We start from the raw sequence: 26,687 nt of genomic DNA, 5'->3' as shown, positions 1-26,687 counted from the left end.
TATTAGGGTATTGTCTGTTGTAGATGAGGGGATCCCCCTGTTTACAGGTGACAGACTTTGGCAGTCTGACAGAACATGATGTCATCAAACCGTTTATGTGTCATGGTGACATCTGGTATCTTCCTGGAGACCAAAAGGTGCGATTTAATCCAAGTGCATTCCTGAACATCAGTTTGCAGATAAAATACACTCAGTATGTTTAATTCTTTTCTTATTTAGACACAGCAGCTGGATTGTAACCTGACAGTTGATCCGATGTTTATCCGGATTGGTAAAGGGGCTGTCCACACACTCAGCTGTTCAGCGCAGGCATGGAAGCAGGTATTACATGTACATAGAGAAGGGTAACATTTATTTTTCCCAGTGTCAATGGATTAGATTCACCTTTTGTGAATGCATATTTCATTATTTAAAAATACAAACATTAATGATCTATGAAACATGTATATTAAACTGGTGATGTGATTGATTAACAGGTGAATGGAGTAACCAAAGAGACAGATCAAGTCATACTGAGTCACTACATTGTCTGCAACGATACCTCTCAACCAATCAGATTTGGCCAGGTAGGTCACAGGATATATACACACATTTTTTGTACCCTGGCTTTGGTGAGAAGTTAAAGTCATGTTGTAATTCTCATATCAGGTGGGGACAGATGAGAACATTTGCGTGGGATCCAGACAGATTCACTGCTACAGCTGGAGAAGTCAGAAGGCAAAACAGGTACTATTCCTACATTACAGTGATCATCCAAAATATCTCTCTGTATTGATTTCTGGTATTGAATTTATAATATATGTACATTGGACAATTTATGGTAATAATTATCTACAACTGTTTTGCAGGAGCTTCATCTGTGTGTGGATGGGAAGGTTTGGAAGTGGTCGGAACCGTTCGACATCAATACTGTTGGGAGTGTTGTCAGGGTCATGAAGACGTTTAACCAGCAACAATCTCTAATTATCACCATCAAACAAATAACCAATGTCCAGAAACAGGTGAGAGAGTTATGAAATTTGCAAAAAAGTGCATGATGGCTGATTTGTTTAATTAAGATTATCTAGTGAATATAATTTGTATGCCAGAAGCAGCAGAGCTGGCACTCATGATGGTCGTTGAAATTCTTTTTCCCTCTGATATCCAGTAAATATCCAGGACTGCGTTTTACAAAAGAACTTAAGACAAAGTCGTAAATATTTTCAGTCTCATAGATTGGTCTTTAATAAAATGAAATTATATAAAACCATTTATTTACAACTATTTTATTTTCCATAATTAGGGCCCCGCAAGGATTTGCGGGTGCCCTATAGTAATCACTCTGTCCGTCCGTCCTTCTGTCTGTCCGTCTGTCACTCTTCCGTCCACAAATTTTCTGTTTTTTTCTAATAACTTTTTTCATGGTTGCCCAATCAAGTTCAAATTTGGTAGTTCAGTAGGCAGAAATACATATTTTGATGCTAAGATTGGTTCTCTATGTCTTCTGGTTTGGAGCTGGGGTGGTGGGGTAGATTCCTTAACTATGCATAAGAATGAATGGGCAAAGAGAGATAACTGCTGACAATGTTACCATTGTATACTTGGAAGGCTGTGCAATATTTGTCCTTTGGGAACCTTCCACAGGAAGAAAATCCTAAGCTTTATCTTTATCTGTCACATTGAGATTAATTACTGCACTGCCTGTGTCTGCAGATGAACTTTGTTTTGAAGTTAAGGTCAATTTTGAATGATGTGTAGTATTGTGTACATTCTTTGAAATATGGATTTAAAATATATAATATTCATACTTTATTTTAGTTAAAATACTGTACACAATGATTTATGATAATTTTATTGAATTCTAAAATCAAGATATATATTAAGATATCCTATTTCACTATTTTATTTTTTAATTATTAATTTTTTTTTCTGCCTTTATGCTGTTAATTTTAACAGGTAATCAGATAATAACCCCATTCTGTCATTTCTGAAGAAAAAAATCTTATTGTAAATTTCGAAGAAAAGGATGAGAGAGCAGAACAATTAATCCCCTGGGATTAATTATCTTGCCTGCTGCAGAAAATTTAGAGGCTTATCTCTATCTGTCATATGAAGATTAATGAACACCTTTGTCTGCAACTGATGTTTGTTTTGAAGTTGAGGTCAACCCTGGGTGATACAATGTATTTGCATTCACTGAAGGCTTGCATTTTATAAAACACCTGTTTAAATCTTTTTTAAATACACATTTAATTTAGTTTTTTTTATAAGACATGAGGTTATCCCTGTTTTATGCAGATACAAGGTTACTATTTAGAGTTTTTGGACATTCATGAATTATCTTGAAATTTTAAAAATACAGTTGTTACTTATAATTTTCATATTTTTTTTTACCACCTTATATATATTGCAGTTCTTTACATCTTATGCCGGGCATTCATTTTTCATCATTGTTAATATAAAGAGGATGAAATTCAAAATTTTTTTTCACTTCTCTTTATTAATTGTCATAGCGGGGCCCTTCCTGACTGGTCAGTTTTCTAGTTATATTCTACATCCATTAGAATAAATCATTGATTAGTTAGGGATTAATTAGCATTCATTGATTTAGTCGTAAGTCATAAGTTCTGTTGTAAAACGCAGCCCTGTATCTGTTGATCAGACATCTATTTTAGAGAATATCAGTCTAGTTTCCATTTATGAATAATAACAGGTGACGATTCATGGTCAGTTGATGATTGCCAGTCGTTTGTCTATACCTCTCAATGTCCGAGTGTTCTACTCCACATCACAGTCAGAGACCAACCAGTCGACAGTCATGCTTCACCAGACAGAAGCCGCTCCCTCCCACATACTGGAGCCAGAGCACATTAAATACATCAAAGTGCGGGCGCACCGAGGACCTGTGGACGATTACGATTGGTCCAGCGAGGTGTATGTGTCGGCAGAAAAACTGATGGATAACAGTACTATTCAGGTGACTGATGGGAGACTAGATATCAGAAGTTGTAGTCCAGGGAATATGTGACATTAGTCTGATATCTGATCACTTATATCTGCTTCATTGTATGATAAATACAATAATCATTACAAATTGTTAAAAAATAAATTTTATACCTGTACATGTAGGTACATCAGAATTATCAGCAATAAGATTATGATGCTTATTCTTGGTATAGTTAATATCACTGCAGATATTTAGTGGTCTTTTTATGTTTACACATTTGATAAATGTCTTAACTCCATTATTGATTTGTTTTACAGATAACGATGCCAGACAAGAGTAAGATACACATTTGGTGCCATGTGATTTGTCAGCATGTGAAGAGTTCATCACGTGTAACAGTAAGTCTCTTACTCAGGTCATCATCAGTACACAGACAGTACAGTCATAACGGGAATAATACTCATTACTTAGAGATAAAAAAGATAATTAGTAACCACTAGCTCATAGATACTTGGTAATGGTGATTACTGCATAGAATAGTGTTAGAAATAGAACCTTTAAAAGGCATCTAAATACTTGTAGTTATACTTATCAACTAGTATGTTCAGATGAAGTGATTGTTTACTGAATTATCTCCCTTATTATGTGTGATTATCTCCCTTTGCATCAGTTACAGAGGTTCTACACCTCGACTAGGCGTCTGGTGAGTTCCGTGGGTGTCAGCACTCTCTCACTCTGTGGATTTTATTCTCATAGACTTCAGCAATTTATCTCTTATCTTGTTTTGTTTTTGGTTTTTATTTTATTTCACTCTGAAAAATCACTTATTTATTAATCACACATATGAGCTCACATATTTTGAGGCAGTAGTTGTTATGACATTCTGAATCAGTAATTATTGTGAGGCATACGTCAGTCAATATTTTTGACATTATATTTCTAATACCCTGTACTTGTGTTTAATATGTACCTACTGGAGTGACAATAATATGATTTATTTCCCGTATTTCTTACACATATTAACATCCTAATTGTTACAACATTTAATGAAATATCTGAAAATCTCTAAAAATAAATGTGTTGGCTTTCAAATATTTAACACATACACGAACAACATTTATTAAATTCCCAAGTGTTATATATTTAATCACAGTACCAGGCAGGTTTTTTATGGTATTCAGAGCTGATGTGATTTCATATTTGGTGTCTTGTGACCTCCATCACCGTACTTTAACTTATGATAATTCCATCTTTTTTTTAACTCAAAAGAATTTCTACCTTTTTTATACCTGCAACATGTTCTTTCTCTGACCTACAATAGAAAATGAATTGGATTTATATTTATTTTAATTTTACTGGTGCTTTAAAAAAAACTCTATTGAAGATTATGATGAGGATTTCAAAACAGTGAAAGAAAATTAATTTAGTACAAATGCATGAAAAAACTTGTGCAATAGATGAGGACTACAGCTTCTTCTTGTGATGGTTGAATTTTTATCAGGTTTATGAGATGAATTCATTGATATTCATAAAGCATGTAGTATGGATTGAAAAAAGGTGCAAACTAATTTTTATTATTGATGACCAGTATAAGTACTTTATTTCAAGAATCAGCAATGTCATTATGATGTGTTATGACAATTTAGGTTTTATATTCAAAACTTCCTTTAGATTTACGTTTGTCTTCAGAAAAGATACTCATATCATGAATATTTCCTGCTCTGAAATAAAAATTGGTTTCAATATTAATGTGACATTAAGGAAGATATTCACATTACTGGTACATTGTTTATAATTATTTTACATAACTATTGTTTAGGTCTTGCTGTGTCCACTCTATGTAATACGATCACAGTTACCACGGCAACTGATAGTTCACATACAAACGCCTAGTCTGAATCAAACACGGGAGGTTCATGTTCCAGGGAAGGGGAGAGAACTGCAATTAGAATGTCTGGGGGCAGCCTACAGCCATAATCTCACTTTCCAACTTGGGTAAGGACTTAGATATTCAGTGGTATCAGTTATATTCCTGTAAGATGTATGTTGTAATATCTTCCTTCTCTCTTTTTTGCAGCCAGGGGTTAGAAAAGTCTAGTTCATCTTTGACCTTGACCACAGGACTAATTAATAAGGTCACAAGGTCACCTCAGTGTGTGGCAGATGTCGAGGCTCTCACACAAAAATGGAAGCTAGACAGCATAGACCAGTGGCCATATTGTTTTACAGACAACTCAAAGTAAAATACTTAAATCTGAAGTTTGCCAATATTGACCCTAACATAACTTTGTCAGTAATATTTTCTAACTATTCAACTATTGATAGACAAACACCCATCCAAAATTATTGAATAGCTGGGAGTAAAACAGGGAGAATATTCCTGCAGTTTGAATTAATTGTATACAATTTTCTTATATAAGACTTTAGATTTTAATGTATACATGTACCTACTTTTTTCTCAGGGAAAAATGCATTCATTTGTACATTTTATGACACTGAAAGGCTTTTTTAAATACCTCTGAACACTTTGTATATTTACAGGGGTCATTCAGGGATTGTTCACGGTCCTCCAGATACCCCCTCCCCAGGTTCAAAGGGAACTGACCCTGAGGATTTAGACATGGTTGTGTCCCAGCCAAGTCTAGATGTCCATCTGAGCCTCTCTGAGTACTGGCCGGGATTCAGTACTGTGCTGGTGGATGTGTCGCCATGGTGCCTGATGACAAATCAAACAGACCTTGACCTCATGATTTTAGAGCAAAATGGCACACCATGGCAGCTCCCCTCCAAAAAAACATTCACGCCTCCCAAGTTCAAGGTCAGCCTCTCTCTCTGAAGTTTCATTTTGATTGTTATATATACGCAGTTCATCTGAATTTATACAGTATGTGAGTAGTGATATATTAACAAATAAGTTCACTTTAATACATGTGGCAAACACATTTTAAATTAGGCCAGAATTTCAGATTGTATTAATGAGACTGAGTTAAGAGTGAAGAGTCAATCAGGATTTGTAATGATTTTAAAAATCAGGTTATTTGTAGATGCATGTTTATACTATTTTCCAGTCTGAGTTTACGATTGGTCTGATGTTTGAGGGGTCCCCATTTTACACAAACCCCATCCCTCTCTCTGAGGAGGAAGTAGAACTTCAGTTATACAGACCAGACAAAGGGAAGATACTCTTCATCGATGGATATCTACAAAACAGAATACTCATCAAACACCCTCAGGAAAACAAGGTCAGCTCCCAGGATCTATTTAACTTTAATAATATACAGTCAAACCTTTTTATCTCGAACTAGATGGGACTGGTTAAAAACTTCGAGATATATGAGTATTCGCGATATCAAGGGTAAAATACTTAAAGTTTAAGTGTTTGGGACTTAAAAATCACTTCGACATATCAATTGTCTTTGAGATATTGGTGTTCGAGATACTAAAGTTCTAGTTTATTTTGATGTATAACTTCTATTGCACAAAAATTAAATAATGTTCATTGTGAAACATTCTTTTCTGTACAGCTTGATATATTCTATGGTTCATGAAAAGATTTTGTGTTTTACTGGCCCATATAGAGCTTCCAACAAAAAATTTTATGTTTGCATTATTTTTTACCATGATCAAGTGTAAAGTATGCAGTATAATGAAATAATGTAACAAACAAATATACATCAGTATAGACTAACCAGAGTCCAGTAACTTATCATATATTATTGTATCTTGTCAAGTTTTGTTTTGTTTTTGGGTTTAATTTTATTCTAATAAACATTCTGTGTTTAATGTTACAGATTTGTTTCCTGACGCTGCAGTCGTCTGTAAAGAACAACATGAGGATTATTGTGATCACCGAGACCTTTAACCTCAGTAACTTGACCACTGACCCCATCAACTTATCACTCAATGTCATTCCACTCGCCAAAAATAAGGTAAGACCAAAGTCCTAATGAGCTTGGTGTTTTCCTTTTGTGCATTGTACTGTATACCGGGTAATTTTCGCCCTGTGTAATTTTCGCCCTTTTATCTCTTGCAAACAGTTTTGCCCTGTCTTGAATTCGCCCAGTCATGAATGTGTTTTTAGAAAAATAGTTTCAGACATCGTAATTAGCCTAGTCTTAAATTTGTCCATTGACAACGAGGGCGAAAGGGCGAAAATAAAACGGGGGCCAATATTACCATGTATACAGTACATGTTCATCATAAGGTGTAATATATCATTTTTTTCTCAAATGTAGAGCAATTTGAGACCCACTGTTTCAACAAGCATTCCAAGTCACTTGAAAACCAAAAGAGACCAGACTGATTTCTCTCCCTTATTAACATGGAACATGGCAAACACTATAGAATCCAAAGAGGAGGCCTTCTCCTACTATATCTCTCTTAGTACCAACCAATGGGATGAGAACTCTGATCATCCTGAGCCACACAGAGTCGCTGATTTTGACTGGTCCCATCCAGTGAGACTGACCTCCACAGAGAAGGGGACCAAACTGACCGTGGCCGTCCCGACCCCTGACTGTGACCTCCACACCCGGCCGCTGTGTATCACCGGCTTCTTCAGACAGGGACTCCATTACTACGTGGTCAGAGAGCACGAGTCTCCCTCCTGTCTGATTCACAATAACACACAGTTCCCCCTGTGTTACGGTCACCAAAACCCAGCCCTACTCACTGCAGGTTAGTCAACCTCCTACTGTACTCCTGAACTAAAATATGCTGTAAAAATGAATGAAAAAAATAATTTACATATAAAGCTATTTGCATGGTTAAGTGTTACAAAATTTGACTGTAAACTTTCTTTGGTAGGAATCATGGTTCAGGAAGAAACGGAGCTGATGAGTTCCTTGCCTACAATACCTCCACACAGAAACGTGTTCTACACCCCACTACTGATGAACCAGAAGTTTTCAGAGAACGTTGGAGATCTCAAGTATCCCAAACTACACTTTGGAATCCAGACAAAGGACCAGTCAAAAGGAGAGAACCAGTCAGAGGGAGAGACAGTTGTGTGGAGTAGTCCAGTAGATGTCAATTCAGACATGGAGTCCTTCGTCTCCTTTCCTCAGTGTGTGGATATCAATGTCAAGGTTAAAGCTGTTGCCATGGTTACACATATTACTGTGGAGGCTATAAGCAAAGCGGAAGTATCAGCTAAAGAAATCAGGGGTCGTATCAAAGGTGACAATAAGAAGGAAGTCCCCTCAGATAGTCCTGCAGCTGATCCTGAGGATGAGTCCATTATTCAGGCTCTTGAAACAGCTGTCATGTCATCAACACCTCTAAAAAGAAAAGCAAAAAGAAAACAATTAGAAAAGAAAACGGACCTGATAATTGGACTCCATTGTCACCATGTGTGTGTAGTTCTACAGGATGAGACAAGCTCCACTGAGGAAATGTCAGAGATTCTCCAGGTGTCTGTGGACCATTTGTTTCTGACCCACATTCCTTCATCAGTGTCAAGGACAAAGAAACCTTCCAGTGAACTTGATCAACACCAGTGTGTATCTCTGTGTTTGGGAAGCTTGCAGGTTGATAACCAACTGTATTTCTCCAAAGGCCTGTTTGACTTCCCTGTAGTGTTCATGGGACAGACCGCTGTGGAGTTTCCTGAGCTGAGTGGTATGAACATCAGTGAGAAGTTAGCGGTGCTGAAGTCAGTCAGTCTGTGTCATGTTCAGGCGGTGGTAGAGCATGACTGTCTGGGACACAGCCTGATCAAGTCTGTGGAAGTGAGCGTCTCCCCCGTCATCGCCAACATTGACGACAAGTTTGTGTACAGGATTCTGAGGGAGTTTGAGATTCTGATCCCCACCAGCCTCTCCTATCCCTTACCTTACAGACAGAGCATCAAGACACTGCCCAGGTCCTTCAAGTCCACCTCACTGGTGATGAGTGTTCCTGTCAAGATAGAGCACCTGTCCATTAAGTCAATCTCTCTCCTCCTCAGTGTTCACGCCTCACTGAAGCTGTTCATTGCCTCGGACAGAACGCCTCTGGCATTCGGAAAGTTTGAGAAATCTAAGGTGGTGACCACATCGTATCATCTCATCAGAACCCTGGCCATGCACTATGCCTCAGGGGCCCTCTTCAGAGCAGGTTTGTCAACTTTTTTTTATAAACTGAAGAAGGGTTCATACATCCTTTTCCCACAAGATTTTTTGCCAGCAATGTCTTGATTTTCACTTGAAAGTGCATGTTATGAGCTGTAAATATCATATGAATAGTTCATATGGCAATTTTTTTAAAGCCAGATTGTTTACTCTGTCACTCATGAAAGATTTCATAAAAAAATTCTAGTGAATTTCACTACTTTACTCAGAAAATACAATTTGACTAATTTTTCATCTCATCACTGTATTAAAATGACATTCTGTCAACCTGATTCCCTCAGTGCTGCCACCACATTCCCCAGTTTTCACAGTCTGTTATCCTTGTCTTGTAGGCATTGTGGTGGGGTCTCTAGAGATCCTAGGTAATCCTACAGGACTGATCCGTAGTATCGGAACAGGAGTTGCTGACCTGGTCAAGAAACCGTATGCTGGTCTAACCCAGGGCCCCGGGGCCTTTGTCACAGGGGTCTCCAGTGGAATGTCCTCCTTTGTCAGGAATATATCAGCAGGTAGGTCACAGTTCATATCTGTTTGTGCAGGAGAAAGGCCAATTCACATGACACTACATTTGACAACATCAATAGGAATGCATCCTGTATTAGGGGTCCCACTTTTATTCAGTAAAACATTTTGTAATCTTTAAAGTTCATAATTAAAAACCAAATTTACTTATGGAAGAGAATAAATGTTGCTTCACTTTACTTCAGTCTACAGAAATAAATAAATCCTATGATAAAGTGTCTGCTGCTGTTCATTTGAACAATGTTTTGTTTAAATTAATTTTATTTTAATTTTGATAACATCTGTTTTGTTCTACCACTAGGTATGCTGACCTCGGTGACAAACTTTGCCTCCAGTGTTTCCCGGAACATGGACCGTCTGTCGTTTGACGAGACACACATGGAACGACAGGAAGAGAGGCGACGACATCAGCCAGACGGAATATCCAGCGGACTGCGACAGGGACTGACCGGATTTGGGCTCAGTCTGCTAGGTCTGTCAACTCCTTGGACAATTTTTTTTTTCACTTTGAGTTACCAGTGTCAAAGATTCGTTGGACCTTATAGTCAAACTTCATTATTTACTCACTATGAATGGCTCCTTGCTCTAACCTTATGAGGGAAGCATTATACCAGAAGTCAAACTTCATGAAATACTAAATGTATGCTTTATCTTTACACAGGAGCAGTAGCTGGTCTGGCTGACCAACCCATACAGAATGTTATCCAATCAGAGAACAGCAGCGAGCGGGAGGCCAGGAACTCTCCCGCCTCAGGGATTGTCCGGGGCATGGGCAAGGGAATTCTGGGAGTCTTCACCAAGCCTCTAGGGGGTGCTGCAGAGCTGGTGTCACAAACAGGACAAGGTTTGTATGAGGAAAATATAGACTGATGTAAGAAATACTGTATTGTTGATTTTGTAATTAGAGTTAATATATCTTGATATTTTTCAGGACTGCTGCATGGTACTGGGTTAGCTGATGACGTTCCTCTTCCAAGATATGATGCTGATGTGATTGTAACTTCTCTAGCAAATAACAGCGAATCAAAATATATCATGTAAGTCATTTCTCTGGATACATGTATTTGTAATAAAATATCCTCCATTCTGCAAGGATGTGCATCATCCCTGTACATAATTATATAGACAACAAATGTGTATCTGAAATTATTTCCAATTTTGCAGCAAATTCCTGACCTCCCTACCCAACGCCACGCTTTGGTCAATGGTGGAGGCAGACTTCCTGGACATCACCGACTCAGAGGTCAAAGTTCATCTCCTGTTGACCAGTGACCTGCTGATTGTGATTAATATAGAGGACGATTCTCAACAACAAGCGTTCTCTCTGCGGGAGATTGAGATCTGTAACAAGGTGACCAGTCAGCAAATCCTGACCATTCTCTGGAAGGACTCCATGCAGGCTCAAACACCTGACCAGGTAAAAATACTGTAATACTGTAAACACTGTCTGGCATTATTATCACTGTCAAAAATTACAGTAAAATTATAGGTAAAATATTGCCAGTCATTGTTACAGAAACCCTTCAAACTTCTAGATTTGTACACAAATATGCATCTAGTATTTTGTCAAAACTTTCCTAAAAAAAATACTATTTTCATGTGATATTTAATGTTGATGCTTTCTCCATTGTGTTTGTACGCAAGTAGTGAAATGAAATGAGCGTTTCCTAGTATTTGGGATAATATTTGAAAAAGTTTGTTCTCATTGATATACTACCATGTTTATAATCCTATTCCAGCCTGGTGGAGGGAGCAAGGATCGAGTTGAAGCCTTCATTGATGGGACCAGTGGCTATGTTCAGGTTTCGCCCCCAGACACACCTCCGATGGACGACAGCCAATCAGATTCCTCCATATCCCCAATCAGCAGGAGGGCGGAGTCTCCCAAATACAACTTTGTGATACATCCAGAAATCAAAAGTGCTTTTGTAGCTCAGTTCAATTTGTTAAAGAAAAGGATAATGCAAAGAGGTTTTAATGTCATATAAACGATCAGCATTGTAAATTGTTACCTGCTGATATTATCAATCAGTAATGTGTGTAGTAATAGTAAGCTTACATGTAAGTATCATTCTCGGTAAATAGAACTGACATGCATGGTGCTTTTAAACCCTGCATTCAATGCATGGATTTTGAGTTATGGGCCATGATCACTCTGTTTTCAATGAGCTATATTATTGCTTCCTTTTACACATTTATAATGAATCCATCTAAAAGTATTACTTTCAAATGCATTTAAAAACCTGAAGCTCAGTTTGTTTTCAATTTAATGTTTAAAGTATGGTACATTTTACAGACAATTGAATAGATAGTGAGTTTTTAATGCTGCTTGGTCCTACAATTTGGCTTTTATATCACCAATTTTTTTTTTTTTTTACAGATCAATTTATATTTGAAAAGTTATATCCTATTTCCAAGATTTTAATATATGAATTAGATGAAGATAATTCCAGTATGAAAACTAAAAATACGGGCATTGCAATGGAAATGTTCACAGAATCTGCATGTACATTTTGTACCTATATTTACAGCAATCTTGCCTTGGATTAAAAAAAAACTACTTCAAAGTACTGTACATGTTTTAACAGCTTCAAGCTCCTTTAGAAAACAGCTTTAACCTGTCCAGGTTTTGCTGAGAGCTGAGATGTTGGTTAGTTTTAATTCTTTTTTTTTACTTTGCTACATTTGAGGGGATTTTGTACAATTATAAGACTGTACTGACAGTTAAAGATTGATAAAGAGACTATTTTTATGTGCAATAGTGGGTGATAATATAATGGTACTCAAAGTACTTATTTGTTATTGATTCATTAAATTATTTATTATTTATTTTGTTGGTTTTTATTACTCCATTAGAAATGCTACCTCATAATAGTCAAATATAGTCCTCAAATGGATTCTGGTACATGTACTTGTATTGGTTGGAAAACTTGGTCTTTATCGGTAGAAGTGACTGTCAGTCTGGTAGAGTGTGTAAATATAGAACAGAGTCACCAGTGTAAAATTCATTTACATTTAATAAATATTCATGTACATTACATATATTCATAACAACAAACATTTCCAAGCAATTATAAAGTCACTATCTTATGTTGTTTTTTAGTGAAATCTTTTCACTTAAGCTTTTCCTGTTCTCGATTAATGTCAAAAAATCCTTGTTGTCATAGTAACCATAATCACAGTACTGATCCTCTCTCTCACACATTCACAATGTCCTTTAATGCATTCACAATGTCCTTTATTGCATTCATCTAAACTGGATGGGGCTGATTCGTAAACCGATGCAGTCTTTGCCAATCTCCGTCACCTGAAATTGAAAATTTTTGTAAACACAATCTACAAATTACAAATGCTTTCAGAAACGCAAAGCAAATTTCAAATATATTTTAAAACTCCTGGTTACCTGGGTAACTCGGCACACTTGACCTTTGAACTCTGGTTGATAGCATGCTCCACTGAGTGGACACTTGACAACAGGTTTACCCCTGAAAACAATTCATTGTGGAAATAAATATCATAGAAGCTGCAATGAATAAAATAATGAACAATACTCATATACATGAATACTAGAATATTACCTGTAAATTGGAACGTATGAGGCGGCACAGATGTCAAATGGATTGTGTTGGTCATATTTTAGTTCATGAGCATCAGTTGGGGTTTTCTCACAGGCAGATAAAATCTTTCTGGTCTAAAAGATAGAAGCAAATTTAGAATTTAAACTCGAGACCCTGGTATGGGGGATGCCCAATTCATGATACACATGTTGGCATAAGAATCTTGCATCAACAGTTAACTGCAGTGCACAAACCTGTGTAGCTACGTCTGGTTTGGGTCCTAATTCTAATAGTCTCCTGGCAAATGATGCAGCTGTTTTGTAATTTTTCAGTTTGAAGAAGAGATTTAATGCTGTCCGGAGTGTTAGGATCATGTGTATTGGCTGAAGGTTGCAGTGTGTGAAATAGGCTGCCATCTGTAAAAAATAAAGAATTGTCATAAACCATTTCTGTAAATGTATGCACAAGGTGTAACTACATGTACCACAAATCCACAATTAATACACAATGTTTATGTACATTTAAAGACACCGACCTCACAGATTCGCTTCTGTTCCTCTAGTGTGGACTTGGGCAGCTCTTTTCTGTTCTGTTCCATGGACAATCCTACAATGTATTCTCTACATATCTCCACTAATTGCTGGGCCTACAACACAAGAAAAAGTAAACAGTTTAAATCACTAACTGCTGGGCCTACAACACTAAGAACAGAGAATGGTTTAAATGATCGTTTCAAGCACCTGGTGTTTATTAAAAAATCAGTGTTGTTTATTCAAAGAGAAAATGTAAATAAACCCCATGCATGTTTTTTGGGGTCCTATAACTGAAAATGATACGTTTTACCCATCAGATACTGGTATTTAAAATGATTGAATACTTTAAAAAATTGACCCAACCAAGAGTTTGCTAATCATGGGCAAAATTTAAGTGCTATAACATGTTTTTAGGATCCCAAGATTCAGCATCCTTCCTATAATACCACTCACCTCCGAGATTTCCTGTTTATTTTCCACCACCAACAGTGGCACACTCAGCAGAATGCTGCGGAACTTGTCGATGGCTTCCCCAAACTTGCCGGTGGTGGTCATTTGGTAGGCCACCTGTAGCTGCTGTACCAGGGTGTTTAGCTTCAGTCCCACCGCAGGCATTCCCGCTCGTGCCCCAGCCTCCTTCCTGTGGACACAGAGCACCACTTACATTTTTGTATTCATCAACCATATAAAATGATCAATTGGCTGAATGTGTTACTATGTACACTAATTGACAGTGTACAATTTCAAATAAATTAAGAAACAACCTTATAACAAATTCATGCTTAAGTAAGGTCAGTTTCATTCCTTAATCTAAAATTAGAACTACTTACTTCTATATAGCAAATGGTTCACTTGTCTTTGGCACTTCACAATAATAGTATTTTACAATAGTAATGATTTATTATGAATCATCTGACAAAACACGCACCAGTTTCTGTGAGGGAATCCAAACAGAGGGGGTATGGAGGGTAGGCCCTGGTAGCAGGTCCTTGAGCGGGAGAAGGTCTGTAGGAACAGCTGTTTGTACGTGTCAAACTGGACCACGCCCACCTGATCATGCAGCAAACGCATGGCAGTCTCAAACGACCCAGCTAGGATGTGATCCACAGGCAACTGAGAATTATTGCACCAAACCTGAAAAACAAATGTTAACCTTTGTATTAGCGTACATTCTCTAAATCATTAAGTCTGTAATCACTATTTGTACCTTCTATTGCAATCACACTTAGGTATCATTCCAAACCCTTTGATGTAAATAATTCACTTCGTGTACTGACTTGTGTCTGACTGGTTCCTTTGGTTGGGGGTACAAAGAATCCCTCCTCTCCTCCCCCTGCGGCGGCTGGGCCCACGTCAAGGTCAGGAGGAAGTTCAAGGTCATCATCCCCAACATCCCATCCACCTCCTTCTTCTGAGGCTCCAACCAGAGCCTCATCATCCAGACCCTCGCCCCCAAATCCTCCCTCTGTAACACACAACATAACACACAATGTACCAGCTTGTACTCGGAAATTAACATGAATCTGCATTCTTTTTCTTTGCCCAAGTTTTTCTTTGTGATTTTTAATCTCACTTATTGAACACAATAACTAATACAATTTCTGTTTAACATTTTGTTACATGGAAATTTTGAAGAAAGAAAGTCAAAATATATCATCTTAAAAATACCCAGATACATATATGGTATTTCGAATTATTGAAATGGGACATGTTTTCCTTACCGTCGTCCAGCACGAGGTCTGCATCGTCTCCCCAGCCCTCTCCTGCTCCATCTTCAATGTCCACCGCAGCAGCTGCCAGACCTGTGCGTTTGGCTACAAACATACAGCACACATTATATAAAGCTGATTAAAAAGACAAACTACACAGGTCTGCATACAAACTGAGCAAAAAATATGAAGTGATACAATCTATACTACTATATTAAAATAAAAGACTCGTATTTTTGGGCTTCAATACCGAGAAATCGGAAGAGTACTGTCTTTTGTTTTATATATTTTTAACATCATTGGTACTTGGAGATTACCAATATGTTTTTATTTTTTCTCAAACAGGCTTCGCTAATTAATTATCAACGAAAATTCCTTTAAAAAATATGGAAATCGTCTGAATTTTTTGGATTTTGCAATCTTGCGCATGCGCATTACATTCACGCTAAATCACAGGATGCGCGTTAGTTTATGTTTCCACAATATCACATTTGCATGGATTAACTAAAAAACGGTGATACAAATACGTTAAATTTTCATTAAAAAGTTGCTATATATTCTGTTCATGAGAGAAAATACGGGAGATAACTCTTACTCAGTGTGTTTAATATGAAAAATTCCGAGAGTTCTGAATGTCAACATGGTGTGCAAATTTGATATATCCATTTCGTAAATGCCCAACATAATATGCAATCATGTGAACCCGTGCACGCACGGGTCAAAGTCTAGTAAGCAATAAAAAAATTCTAATTCTAAAGAACTGTTGGTACATCGGTAATTCATGTATAGTTTTCTCCCCCTTCTAATTTTCTGATCACTGTAAAGGATCCTTATCAGTTTTTTACTTCTTTGTATTCTTAATTGCACATTGTTACATCTGCCAAATCTTATGCATGTATAAAATAAAAAATACTCAGTAAAGAACGCTTGAAAACATCCCCACCATATGTTAATAATGACAATTTAACAAGAACTACCCCACCATTTTCCCCCTTTCTACTCACTTCCTGCAGTCCCTGCTGCCATTGCTCCCTCAAAGAATCCCTTAGTCATGGTCAGCAATGGCCAGTTGCTCTCCTGTTGCATGATGGGAACTGGGGGCTGGAGCAGCTGGGCCTGGGGGTAGAGTTCGGGGATCTTCTCGTCTTCCCCGAAGCTCTCCCTCAATTGTTCTGCCTCCTCCTCTAGTCCATGTGTAGCAGCAGTCAGGTAGGCCAGGGATTCTACAGGTGAAACAGACAGGGTCAAGGGAAATCTAACTTCAAAATGGTCAAATTAAGTTCAATAAAGTAAAGTAAAGTATCATATGAGTATGCTAGTCTACTTAACATTGTTAATCCAGTCTACTTTATTAGTGCTTTAATATAATATTTTTTGCATGTAACTATTAAATGCTTCAAAGTATCTTTGTGTACAGTTTTATGGAATCTTACTCTGTCCGACTCCCTTCAGAATCTTGACCCGCTCTCCTACATCTCCCAGGTACAGAGCATTCTGATAATGTCCACTGGTGTCCTTCCTTATCTCAGCTGAAGGAACAAAAGAGCAGTATTTCTATAGTCTGTGACAGACCAGCTTTCAAATCTAACTATTCTATAAAATCAGTTTTCAATTGATTTTTTTTACTAATGTTACTATTGTAAGAAAAATCTGTTCAATAATGTCATTCTTCAAGTTCATCTACATCTAAATTGCATATTTTTGCAATCTGTACACCATATTTTCTCACCAATTTTCATCATTTTCCTGAGCTTCTCTAGGTTGCCCGTGATGAGATATAGGAAGGAGAGTTTGTCAAAGTTCTTGGTTCTCTGGTACGCCATCTCCACCACCTGGTGGTTCCCCTGTAACAGTGCCGCCTCTCCCAACTTCTCCCAACAGGCCTGGTCATCCAAAGCCCGGGCTGCCTCCAGGGCAATCTATAAATAATCAGAGAAAAAGGGCAACCTTAAATTACCAAAGAAAAAGAGCAAAGAAAATCCTTTACTGTGGAAAATTTTCATCTAGTCTCTTACATTCTTCAATTTTAAGACATTATTTAAGGAAAAAAAGGTACTTGAAGATACCTCAATATTTCCACACTCTAGGGCAAGACCAAATCGAGTTTTCTCATCCTTGACGAAGTGGAGAGCCACCTCAGGATAGCCCTTCTTCTGTAGGTAGGAGATGATGGACTGTCCAACGAGTTTGGCATTCCTGACCATGTGGAGCACCTGAAATACAAATCTCCCATTAGTCAGTGGTAACTTGCATGTACATGCTGTTACATTATCAGATCATACAGTCATACATGCACTAATTTTAACAATTTTGTTAGTTTCCTACTCATTGTCAACACTATTTATTCCCCTTAAAAACAACACTGATAAATGATTAAGAAATCATTTTAAACTAAACATTTAAAATACAATAAATCTTTATTTTCTTTTTTAATGTCTGAGCATGCACTGCAAGATGGCCTTGTACAAATTTGTAATTACATACAAATTAATTGATGCAGAAAAACTGACGGTCATGCCTACCTCCTCATACTTCCTGTTGACAAGAGCGAGTTTAAACTTGAACTCTGTGGGGTCGATGGAGAGAACTCGGGGTCTGACCTCCCGATCCAGACAGAACACGCTGTTGCCCTTGATCCTGGTGATGTAGATGGGTAGGTCCAGGGTACGGATGATGCCATAGTCACTGAGGGAGACAGATGAAAATGAATATCAGTCAACATAGTGCATCTCCACCTTAAGTTTATGCAAGGTATGCCAGCTTTGAAGGAGTACAATCACGAACCAGAATTCCTGGTCATTTGTCATTTATTTTGCATGTAAATTTGGGTTTTTTATAAATTATGAAACATCTTAAATTGATCTACAAAAATTGACTCAAACAAAATCAATTGACTTCACAATATATATCAAGAATTCAGGGTGTATTTGATCTGGTACATGTAAATGTTGAACTGGTGCTCACACTACCACTCTAGAGGGGCACATTGAGGAGATAACTGATGGTTTCCTATTATTGGTGAGGAAATATTGGTGATTACCCGTCTACCTTGTGAGGGTGTATTTTTAGATGTTAATTGTGTAGTACCTACCCGTTCGTGAGGGCGTATTTGATGTGGTTACTGGTGGTGTACACAAACACTCCAGACTCATCCCAAGCCCCACTCTTCAGTTTGATATTCTCATGGATTGTACACAGATTCTCCAACTTTCTGTTACAGATTGCAATGACTGAAAATTAAAAGAAACCACAGAGTTAGCAATATTCAGCCAATCTGTAATAATGTACACTATACATATCAACATTACAATAAGTTACTCTCACTACCCAGTACATACCATGCTTGCTGATGAGAGCGACATGTGACATGTCAGATGACCACACCACAAACTTCACTTTGGAAATCTTCACTGAGGCCAGAGATCTGCAATAAACAATACAAAATGTTATACATGGTAAAGGTTTATCAGAAAAGTCTGGCCAAACCATCAGTTAATAATTGTCGAAGCTTAAGTTAAACCGAATTCCTCACCTCTTCTGCTGAACATCAAATAGTGTGACAGCATCAGCATCCCTAAGCAACAGACAACCAGTGCCAGCGTAGAAAATGTCGTCACAATTCGGGGCCTGCACCTTCTTGGTAATTTCATTCTTGAGATTCTTGATCACAATCTGATGGCAAAAGGAACCCACACACATCAAAAACTCTATTCATTGCATACAGAGAGAGAGAGACAGACAGACAGACAAGAGAGAGGGACAGAGAGAGAGAGAGAGAGAGAGAGAGAGAGAGAGAGAATATATTGATGTATTTGTATTATACTTTCTTTTTAAAAGCAAATTTTCTTAGATTTAGACCTACATTATGTGTTCTGTCTAAGACAGCAAATCTGTTGCGAGCCACCCAGACAGCAGACAAGCCTGACGATCTCTTTCCCTCAGGAGCTGAAGACAAAAAAAAAATTGTGTCCAAGTTCTCACTTGATGGTTCAGGTACTTTATTCAATGTACTGACTTCAAATATATATTAATTTGCAAGCAGCAATGAGATAAAACTTACCATCTGGGTTTTGAGAGTCTGATGTTTTTGGCAGGGCGTACAAGTCATAAGTGGAGTTCTCAGCATTGCTGGCTCTCTGTAACGAATAAAAGGCATTGATTAAAATGACTAGGAAAACAATTTAAAAGTAACCACCCAAATGCAACGAAATATCTGCTAAAATTTATCACTTATTAAAGAGACTTACAGTGCAGAGCAGAACCGCATTTTCGGCTGGATTGTATGACATGCTGAAAACTGGGTTCCTGCTGCCTCTGTAACAGAAAGGACAAAAATGAGAATTCAACACAAACTGCCAGTGAACTGGTATAAATGATTCACTTGGCTAACTAATATTACTGGCCCTGGCACCAATGCTAATTGTCTCATACACAGAGTATATAAATGAAAAATGTGAAACTGAGATCAGAAGTGAGCTTTTCTAAGTTTGATGGCTTCAGACCCTGTTGATAAAGAGAGAGGATGTGGGTTATCATTACCCTCTGAGCTGAATCACAGGGTTGTCCTTGGATGTGCTGAAGTCCAGCTTCCTCAGATATCTGTCCTTGACATAGAACAAGATGTTGTTGTGAACAGCGTAGGCCGGGCGCTCACGCTCCAGCTTGAACACGATCATTCCACTGTCGTGTCCTGCAGCGAACATGTTCAAGGAGGGGTGGGCACTCATCACCCAAAATCTGTCGTGTTCTCTTCTGAATGTCTGAACACCAGTCCTTAAATCACAAAAATAATGCAAATTGTTAAAAAAAAATTAGTGCAAGATATCTTTGCAAATTACAGAACAAGAGAGTAATTGCGTAATAATTTGATTGTGTTTTTTTGTAAATGAATTACATGTATATTGATTATGCCAAATGCTCCTCTATAAACAATAGGGGAAGCACTGAGAATTCTTTTTTAACATTAAATTTAAATTGCACGTTTCCTTCAATGTGAAGTTATGATGTGTGACCGAGTGTGTAGGTACAAAGCTATATTTTGAATATACAGCAGTTGTTACCTCTTGCTCATGTCCCAGACTCGGATGCTTTTGTCCTCAGAGTTGCTGAGGATGAGTTCCTGTCGCGGGTGGAACAGACAGCAGGACACATTGTTATAGTGACCACGGCAGGTGTCCACCTCCCACGCCTTGGAATCTACAACACACACCCACACAGTCACAGATACAGCACTTGTACAACAGCACCAGATTACAATCAGACACTGAAGTTTAATATGACTCTTATAGGAGACTTTAGATAAAGAAATAAAGCTACAGTGGTTTCATTAATATTCATTTAATTATAAAGGGCATCAATTTTCCCAGAGTGAAATACATTTTCAAGTAAGTTGGCAATGACTCTATCAATTATGCATTTGTTTTCTTGGATCGGCTCGAAAAAAAATTGGTGCTCAACAATGAATTAGATAAGAGAAACTATATGAGACACAAAATATATCTTTTAATTACCATTCATCCTCCACAGTTTGACCTGACGATCGTCGGCACCAGAAACAATCAGAGGGAGGGTGGGGTGGAAGGCAGCCCAGTTCACCCCACGATCATGTCCCTCTAGGACATGCTTGACCACTGTATCAGAAACCCCGAACAGGTCGGTCTGGCCCGAGGACTTGATTCGGTCCTCTATACCCCCCGGTCCAGGGGAAACATTTTTCTTTCTCAATCCTGTTGAAGATTTATATGAGTTGCTGATGGCTAAAGGTAAGGGAAAGGAGCACAGCAAAAATAAGCAAAAAGAGAACAGAAATCTGTGTAAGAATCCACCACCCAGCATGCAAAGCCACTATCTACTGGTATAACCTGTATGGTCGGCAGGATGAACCACGGCCAGTTTGTAACTGTTTCTCTTGTAAAAATGATATGATGGTTTTACCACCTTTTGGAACATGAGCATCACCTTAAAACAACTCATAGTTCCATGATGGGAATATTTTTGCATGTTTTCTTCTTCAGCAAATGGAAGATGTAAACTTATATCCAAGATGCCAACAGTACTTTTACTTGACCTTTGCCATGTAAATCAATCAAAACTAAGTAATTTCTTCTGTAAGTAGAATTTTTTTAATTTCCATGGCACATAAATATTTCTTGTTTTTTTGTTTTTTCCTCCTAATTCTTCAATAAGGTAAACACAAACGCATGTGCACATTGCAGATTATATGCTTGGAAATGTACATTCTACATAACCCCGTAAAACAGAAGATGCTCTTTTAATTTTAAATGTGCTATGGATTTAGTGATATATTCATAAACTAAATACAGATGTATCTATATAAAATTGATTAATTGTTAATTAACATATTAGTTAACAAAAATAGTGTAGCATAAAGTTGATGAGAAAAAAGCTTGTTGTAGAAAAATGAGAAACTACGAGTAATAACTTAATAATCATTAAGTGCAAATACAAAATATTATAGGAAAAAGTTAAAAGATTAATGAATAAAAACTTCAGTGAAAAGATAAATATACAGAAGATGTATGCCAGTCAGCAACTCTTGAAGGCTACCGATATGTATACACATATATATCAACAACAAATTGCAATCCATATGAGATGAATAAAAAAAATAATTTTAAATCATGAAATTACTGACAAAATAAGCACTCTGATTCTATTCATTACAAGTATATCTATTGATCTTATTAGATTTATCAGATCACAAACCTGAGATGTCCTAGAATTTACTGACAAAATAGGCATTCTGAATCTATTCATTACAAGTATATCTATTGATCTTTTTAGATTTATCAGATCACAAACCTGAGATGTCCCAGACCCTGACTGTCTGATCCAGGGAGGCTGACACAATGAGGTCCTCTGAGGGGTGAAACATGGCGCACATCACAAAGTGGCTGTGACCGGCTAGTACACTAAATGGAGAAGAAAATCTCTGCATAAACATTCACAGTTAACAGAAAAAATGCAGCTATCATGGCAGAAAAATTCCAACATTTGAACCTTGACTGCATAAAATAATCAGTGTGTTCAATGAATAAATATATACCACAGTAATAATACATGTACAGTTACAGTGAATTGATATAACCCACAGTAATGATACATGTACAGTTACAGTGAATGGATATACACTACAGTAATGATACATGTACAGTTACAGTGAATGGATAGAAACCACAGTAATGTTACATGTACAGTTACGGTGAATGGATATAAACCACAGTAATGATACATGTACAGTTACAGCGAATGGATATAAACCACAGTAATGATACATGTACAGTTACAGCGAATGGATATAAACCACAGTAATGATACATGTACAGTTACAGTGAATGGATATAAACCACAGTAATGATACATGACAGTTACAGTGAATGGATATACACCACAGTAATGATACATGTACAGTTACAGTGAATGGATATAAACCACAGCAATGATATATGTACAGTTACAGTGAATGGATATACACCACAGTAATGATACATGTACAGTTACAATGAATGGATATAAACCACAGTAACGATACATGTACAGCTACACACCTGACACAGTTCCTGGACTGCCAATTCCAGACTCGGATTGTCTGATCATCAGAGGAACTCAGGATCCATGGGTATTCCTACATCAATCCAATTAAAAGTAAGTTAATGAGAAAGTAACTCACATATGTCAATTTACAAGGAGAAAGTAAAAGGCAAGCCAATTTAGAGAGAAATAACAACTTACATGATGAAAGTATGTGGTTCTGATGTAATCTTGGTGTCCCAATAACGTGAACAAACATCTTCTCTGCTTGTAGTTCCAAACCTAGGAGAGGTAGACATTGAAAATGTAATTCAGTTGTCATCATAAGATGAAATATCAAACTTCTTTACAATCTCTTTATTTGTTTTACCTTGATTTTATAGTCATCACCACCAGACACAAACAGTGGCTGCTGTGTGTGAAAACAAATTCCTCTCACAGGACCTACAAGAAGACCAATGATGTACTTCGACATGCACATTACTCTAAAAATCATAATTGGTCTACATTTTCATATTGGAAATACATATAGTTGAATCTCAGTTCTAACTGAAATATTTGTCTGTATTACATGACAAAATATGTTACCATCATGCTCATCAAATTTGTCAATGAGTGTACACATCCTGTAGTCCCATAACTGTATCACTCCATTGAAGAGACTGGTCAACACCCATGGTCGCTTTGGGTGAAAGGAGAGACCTACAATAATGCAAATTCACATGTGATAAATGATAAATCTGAATAATATAAAAGATTTTTAATTAATATGCTTTGTCATATTTAGTGGTCAAAATAAGAGAAGCATACTATACAATGGTTAAGGGCAAATTGTTGATTTTGTGTTTAAAACTGAAATATGAGAGATTTTATATTAACAGAGTTTTGAATGATTTCTTCGTGTATACTACAGTGTGTAATTATGTGAATGATGTTCTCTTGTTTATCTCAAAATCTAACAAATCTACAAACTGAAACAATACTCAGATTTTGCACTGTTTACATTTTACATTTAATGAAATCTGGCATCTGAAATAATGCCGTAATAATTTCAACAACTGCTGGTGTGAGAAAGAGTTACAAATCAAATGTTTTTAACTGTGTAGTTAACTATAACTTTATAAAATAAGATTTGAAGTTATCATATTACAATGTACATTTAATGCAAAATATCTTCAATAAATAAACGAACTGAAACATATTGTCAATTAATGTTTAATATTTAGATAACGAGGTATTATTCATCATTTCTTATATTCAGTACCATTATCTAATATTTGCGATATGGAACAATATAAAAGATATTCAAAATATATAGTTTGAATTTACGGTTACTTAAAGTGTATCGTAAAGTGGGTATTCAATGCAGCATGTGTTACATGTAAATTGTGTTCTCAGCTATGCAGAGACCATTCGAGTTACGATCAAAGTATGGCATATTTCAACCATTTGCGATTACGCAGTATAATATTGTTGATTTTATTTAATAAAGCATACCTTTAACTCTCGCAGATTTTGTTTCAAATTTCGTTAACATATTCTGTTTCTTTCCTTTTCTCTTCTGCCGGGTGGCAATAGTCCACCGTCGAAAAAGAAAATGGACGATGACACGTAACCGGAAGCTGTGAGTTGGAAGGGGGTGAGGTAAATCTAGAAATTAGCAGATAGGTGTAGAGGATAGAAAAAGGTGGGCGCGCTTGATTTGTCTACACTGTGGTACACCTGGTGCAGATGACTAACACCTTATAATCAAGCGAAATTTGGTGTAGTGTATATTTTCAATATGGACGCCAAAATAGTGAAGGTTGCAGAGGAGTTCCGTTCTTAAGACAATTTTTATTTACAGCTTTGAAAATGAATAATTTTTGTAGTCCATTGCTACCTTTGCCAGTTTTCAGTTACATGCAAAGTAGAGTGTGCGTTTGTTTCTTTTAAATAGGCTATTAAAAATTGTTAATAAGCTTATTTAGGAGAGACACAATGCTCAGCAAAAGAGTAAACTTATTGTCAAGCAAAAAATAAATAAATAAAGTGAATTTATTACTTTACAACTGAAAAGTATAATCTGGTAAAATTACTAGAGCGCTAGTGCATTCATATACATTGAAAAATGAATGCATATAAAACTATCTTTTGGCACTTCTTAACACACAATACATGTATTTATCTGTTGACTTTTGCTGACAGAACATGATTTCTTGATATATATATATATATATATAAAAAATACAAAGCTTTAAATTTATTTTTCTTAAGCTTTGAACACTTTCATATTTACACATGCAATATGTGCTACAATTACGCTATCAACTCTAGCATATTTCATGTGCTGACAAAAGAAGTTCTGCAGATTTCTCAGCTTACCGTTTTGCCGCCATATTGAAATAAGAGTTTAATATTTCCAACACATGCCCTGCACAAAGTGTAGACCGTGCACACGTAAAGTGTACACTTTTGTACTTGATTAGAGAAAAGTGTACACCGGTTGTAAGGTGTAGAAAAATCAAGCGCGCCCACCCCATGGTATCTATGTCGAGCTTGAATAATGATGAACTTGAATAAGACCTAACATTTATTTTAATTTGAAGAGGGAAATCTTGACCTACAAACCTAAATTAAACTTTTATACGAATTAAATGTTAGGCCTTATTCATGCTCAGCATCCGAACCAAGACCCACGGGTTTTCAACAGTTGAAAGCAGTGAAACTGATAAAAAAAATCCATGGGTTCCGACGATGTATATTTTGACTCAAGTGAATTTAATATTATAAGTCAGAATTTTCACCCACCACCCCCACCCCCACCCCTCCCGAACCCACCATTCCTTTTAGATTCCAAGTATGCTTTACTTTCTTTATATTAATGATAGATTGGTAGTCATTTTGTAGACTTTTTTACATAATTGGGAACTTAACAAAATAGTCATCAAAGTTTTGTACTATAATGACTTTAAATCACCCAATGAAGCTGTTTTAAAGGGAAACGGTCACACTTCACAGAGGACAGGTATTTTGTTTTGTTTTCAACTGTTTTATATGTTTAGATTGTAACAATTGGTAACCAAGCGTAACCAAAGGCTACTATTTGTTTGAATTTGACAAAAAATCGTTCATGGTACTACCTACAAATTTCTACAAATGGCAGCACGGCTACATGTACCATAGTTCACCGATGACAACCAGATGCTGCCAGCGGTAAATCTCAATTTCACCAACGGTACAACTCTGAACGCACCTAAAGCGATTTGCATGCTCAACTAAGCTAAGCTTTTGCATGGTCTTTCTGTATCATGGTTTTCTATAATTCAAACATTTTATTGAGAATTAAAAAGGATTGGACAACAAGCAATGTCTATGTAAATTCTCTCCAAAATTCAACATGTGTACTTTGCCAAAAAAAAAAAATTACCCACTTTATGACTGGGAGGCGATTGGGTGGCTGCGTACTGGACGATAGTTACAGCTCAAAATTACACGGTTCATCATCCATTTCACCTCCCCTCCCCCCCCCCCCAAAAAAAAGTTCTTGATATAAATTCAAGTGTTATCATGTCAATATATCGCTTTATTTGTTATTAAAAGGAATGAATGGCAGTGAATAAATTCAACAGTAAACTTTCCATTTAAAATTCTATTATTTCAAATATGGAAACTTTGTTTCTTTTTATTTTTCAAATATCAAAAATAGAGACCAAGCTGTGATAAAAGATTATTTTACTGTTATGAACTCCTTGCATTGATTTAATGAGTTCTAAATAAATTTTCTTTCGTTTGAACGT

The 26,687-nt window shown here is 36.8% G+C and overlaps 2 protein-coding genes across 6 annotated transcripts in view; one reads left to right on the top strand and one right to left on the bottom strand.

The window, feature by feature from the left end:
* LOC128172235 (intermembrane lipid transfer protein VPS13B-like) overlaps positions 1-12,385 on the top strand; it is a 28,595-nt gene extending 16,210 nt beyond the window's left edge. For 3 of the 5 annotated variants that reach the window (XM_052838055.1, XM_052838035.1, XM_052838037.1), the window contains 21 exons: positions 24-137; positions 220-321; positions 477-566; positions 649-726; positions 849-1,001; positions 2,693-2,956; positions 3,244-3,324; positions 3,597-3,629; positions 4,746-4,921; positions 5,004-5,165; positions 5,468-5,744; positions 5,995-6,168; positions 6,718-6,855; positions 7,162-7,603; positions 7,733-9,022; positions 9,369-9,545; positions 9,860-10,030; positions 10,220-10,402; positions 10,490-10,595; positions 10,723-10,975; positions 11,298-12,385. In XM_052838055.1, coding sequence (XP_052694015.1) covers positions 24-137; positions 220-321; positions 477-566; positions 649-726; positions 849-1,001; positions 2,693-2,956; positions 3,244-3,324; positions 3,597-3,629; positions 4,746-4,921; positions 5,004-5,165; positions 5,468-5,744; positions 5,995-6,168; positions 6,718-6,855; positions 7,162-7,603; positions 7,733-9,022; positions 9,369-9,545; positions 9,860-10,030; positions 10,220-10,402; positions 10,490-10,595; positions 10,723-10,975; positions 11,298-11,546 — 4,713 coding nt within the window. In that variant the 3' untranslated portion in view covers positions 11,547-12,385. The remainder of the gene's footprint in view (positions 1-23; positions 138-219; positions 322-476; positions 567-648; positions 727-848; positions 1,002-2,692; positions 2,957-3,243; positions 3,325-3,596; positions 3,630-4,745; positions 4,922-5,003; positions 5,166-5,467; positions 5,745-5,994; positions 6,169-6,717; positions 6,856-7,161; positions 7,604-7,732; positions 9,023-9,368; positions 9,546-9,859; positions 10,031-10,219; positions 10,403-10,489; positions 10,596-10,722; positions 10,976-11,297) is intronic. The other 2 variants (XM_052838063.1, XM_052838046.1) reach the window with 1 other exon arrangement.
* Positions 12,386-12,557: 172 nt separating this feature from the next.
* LOC128172269 (coatomer subunit alpha-like) lies at positions 12,558-24,541 on the bottom strand. Its single transcript, XM_052838066.1, has 29 exons — positions 24,406-24,541; positions 23,497-23,610; positions 23,279-23,352; positions 23,110-23,190; positions 22,926-23,002; positions 22,180-22,289; positions 20,868-21,083; positions 20,418-20,553; positions 19,897-20,130; positions 19,605-19,671; positions 19,418-19,493; positions 19,220-19,302; positions 18,890-19,029; positions 18,696-18,781; positions 18,449-18,587; positions 17,880-18,042; positions 17,424-17,570; positions 17,087-17,276; positions 16,791-16,886; positions 16,362-16,580; positions 15,370-15,462; positions 14,926-15,113; positions 14,577-14,782; positions 14,102-14,288; positions 13,651-13,761; positions 13,370-13,531; positions 13,137-13,249; positions 12,962-13,043; positions 12,558-12,865 (listed from the first exon to the last, which is right to left on the bottom strand). The coding sequence occupies exons 1-29, from the start codon at positions 24,443-24,445 to the stop codon at positions 12,806-12,808; spliced, it is 3,690 nt and encodes a 1,229-aa protein (XP_052694026.1). The 5' UTR covers positions 24,446-24,541; the 3' UTR covers positions 12,558-12,805.
* Between the last annotated feature and the right edge of the window lie 2,146 nt (positions 24,542-26,687).

Source organism: Crassostrea angulata, chromosome 1 (assembly GCF_025612915.1).
Source record: "Crassostrea angulata isolate pt1a10 chromosome 1, ASM2561291v2, whole genome shotgun sequence".
Classification (NCBI taxonomy): Eukaryota; Metazoa; Mollusca; class Bivalvia; order Ostreida; family Ostreidae; genus Magallana; species Magallana angulata.
Note: the sequence above shows the minus strand (reverse complement) of the source record. Positions and strands in the feature narration are given on the sequence as shown.

What these genes read in the sequence shown, in the direction of transcription:
- LOC128172269 (XM_052838066.1), bottom strand. Translation starts at nt 24,445, where the DNA reads ATGTTAACGAAATTTGAAACAAAATCTGCGAGAGTTAAAG. An exon ending in CGCTCTCATCAGCAAGCATG is followed by an intron (nt 18,588 to 18,695) that starts GTATGTACTGGG and finishes TTTAATTTTCAG; the next exon opens with TCATTGCAATCTGTAACAGA. An exon ending in AAGTGTGCCGAGTTACCCAG is followed by an intron (nt 12,866 to 12,961) that starts GTAACCAGGAGT and finishes TTTCAATTTCAG; the next exon opens with GTGACGGAGATTGGCAAAGA.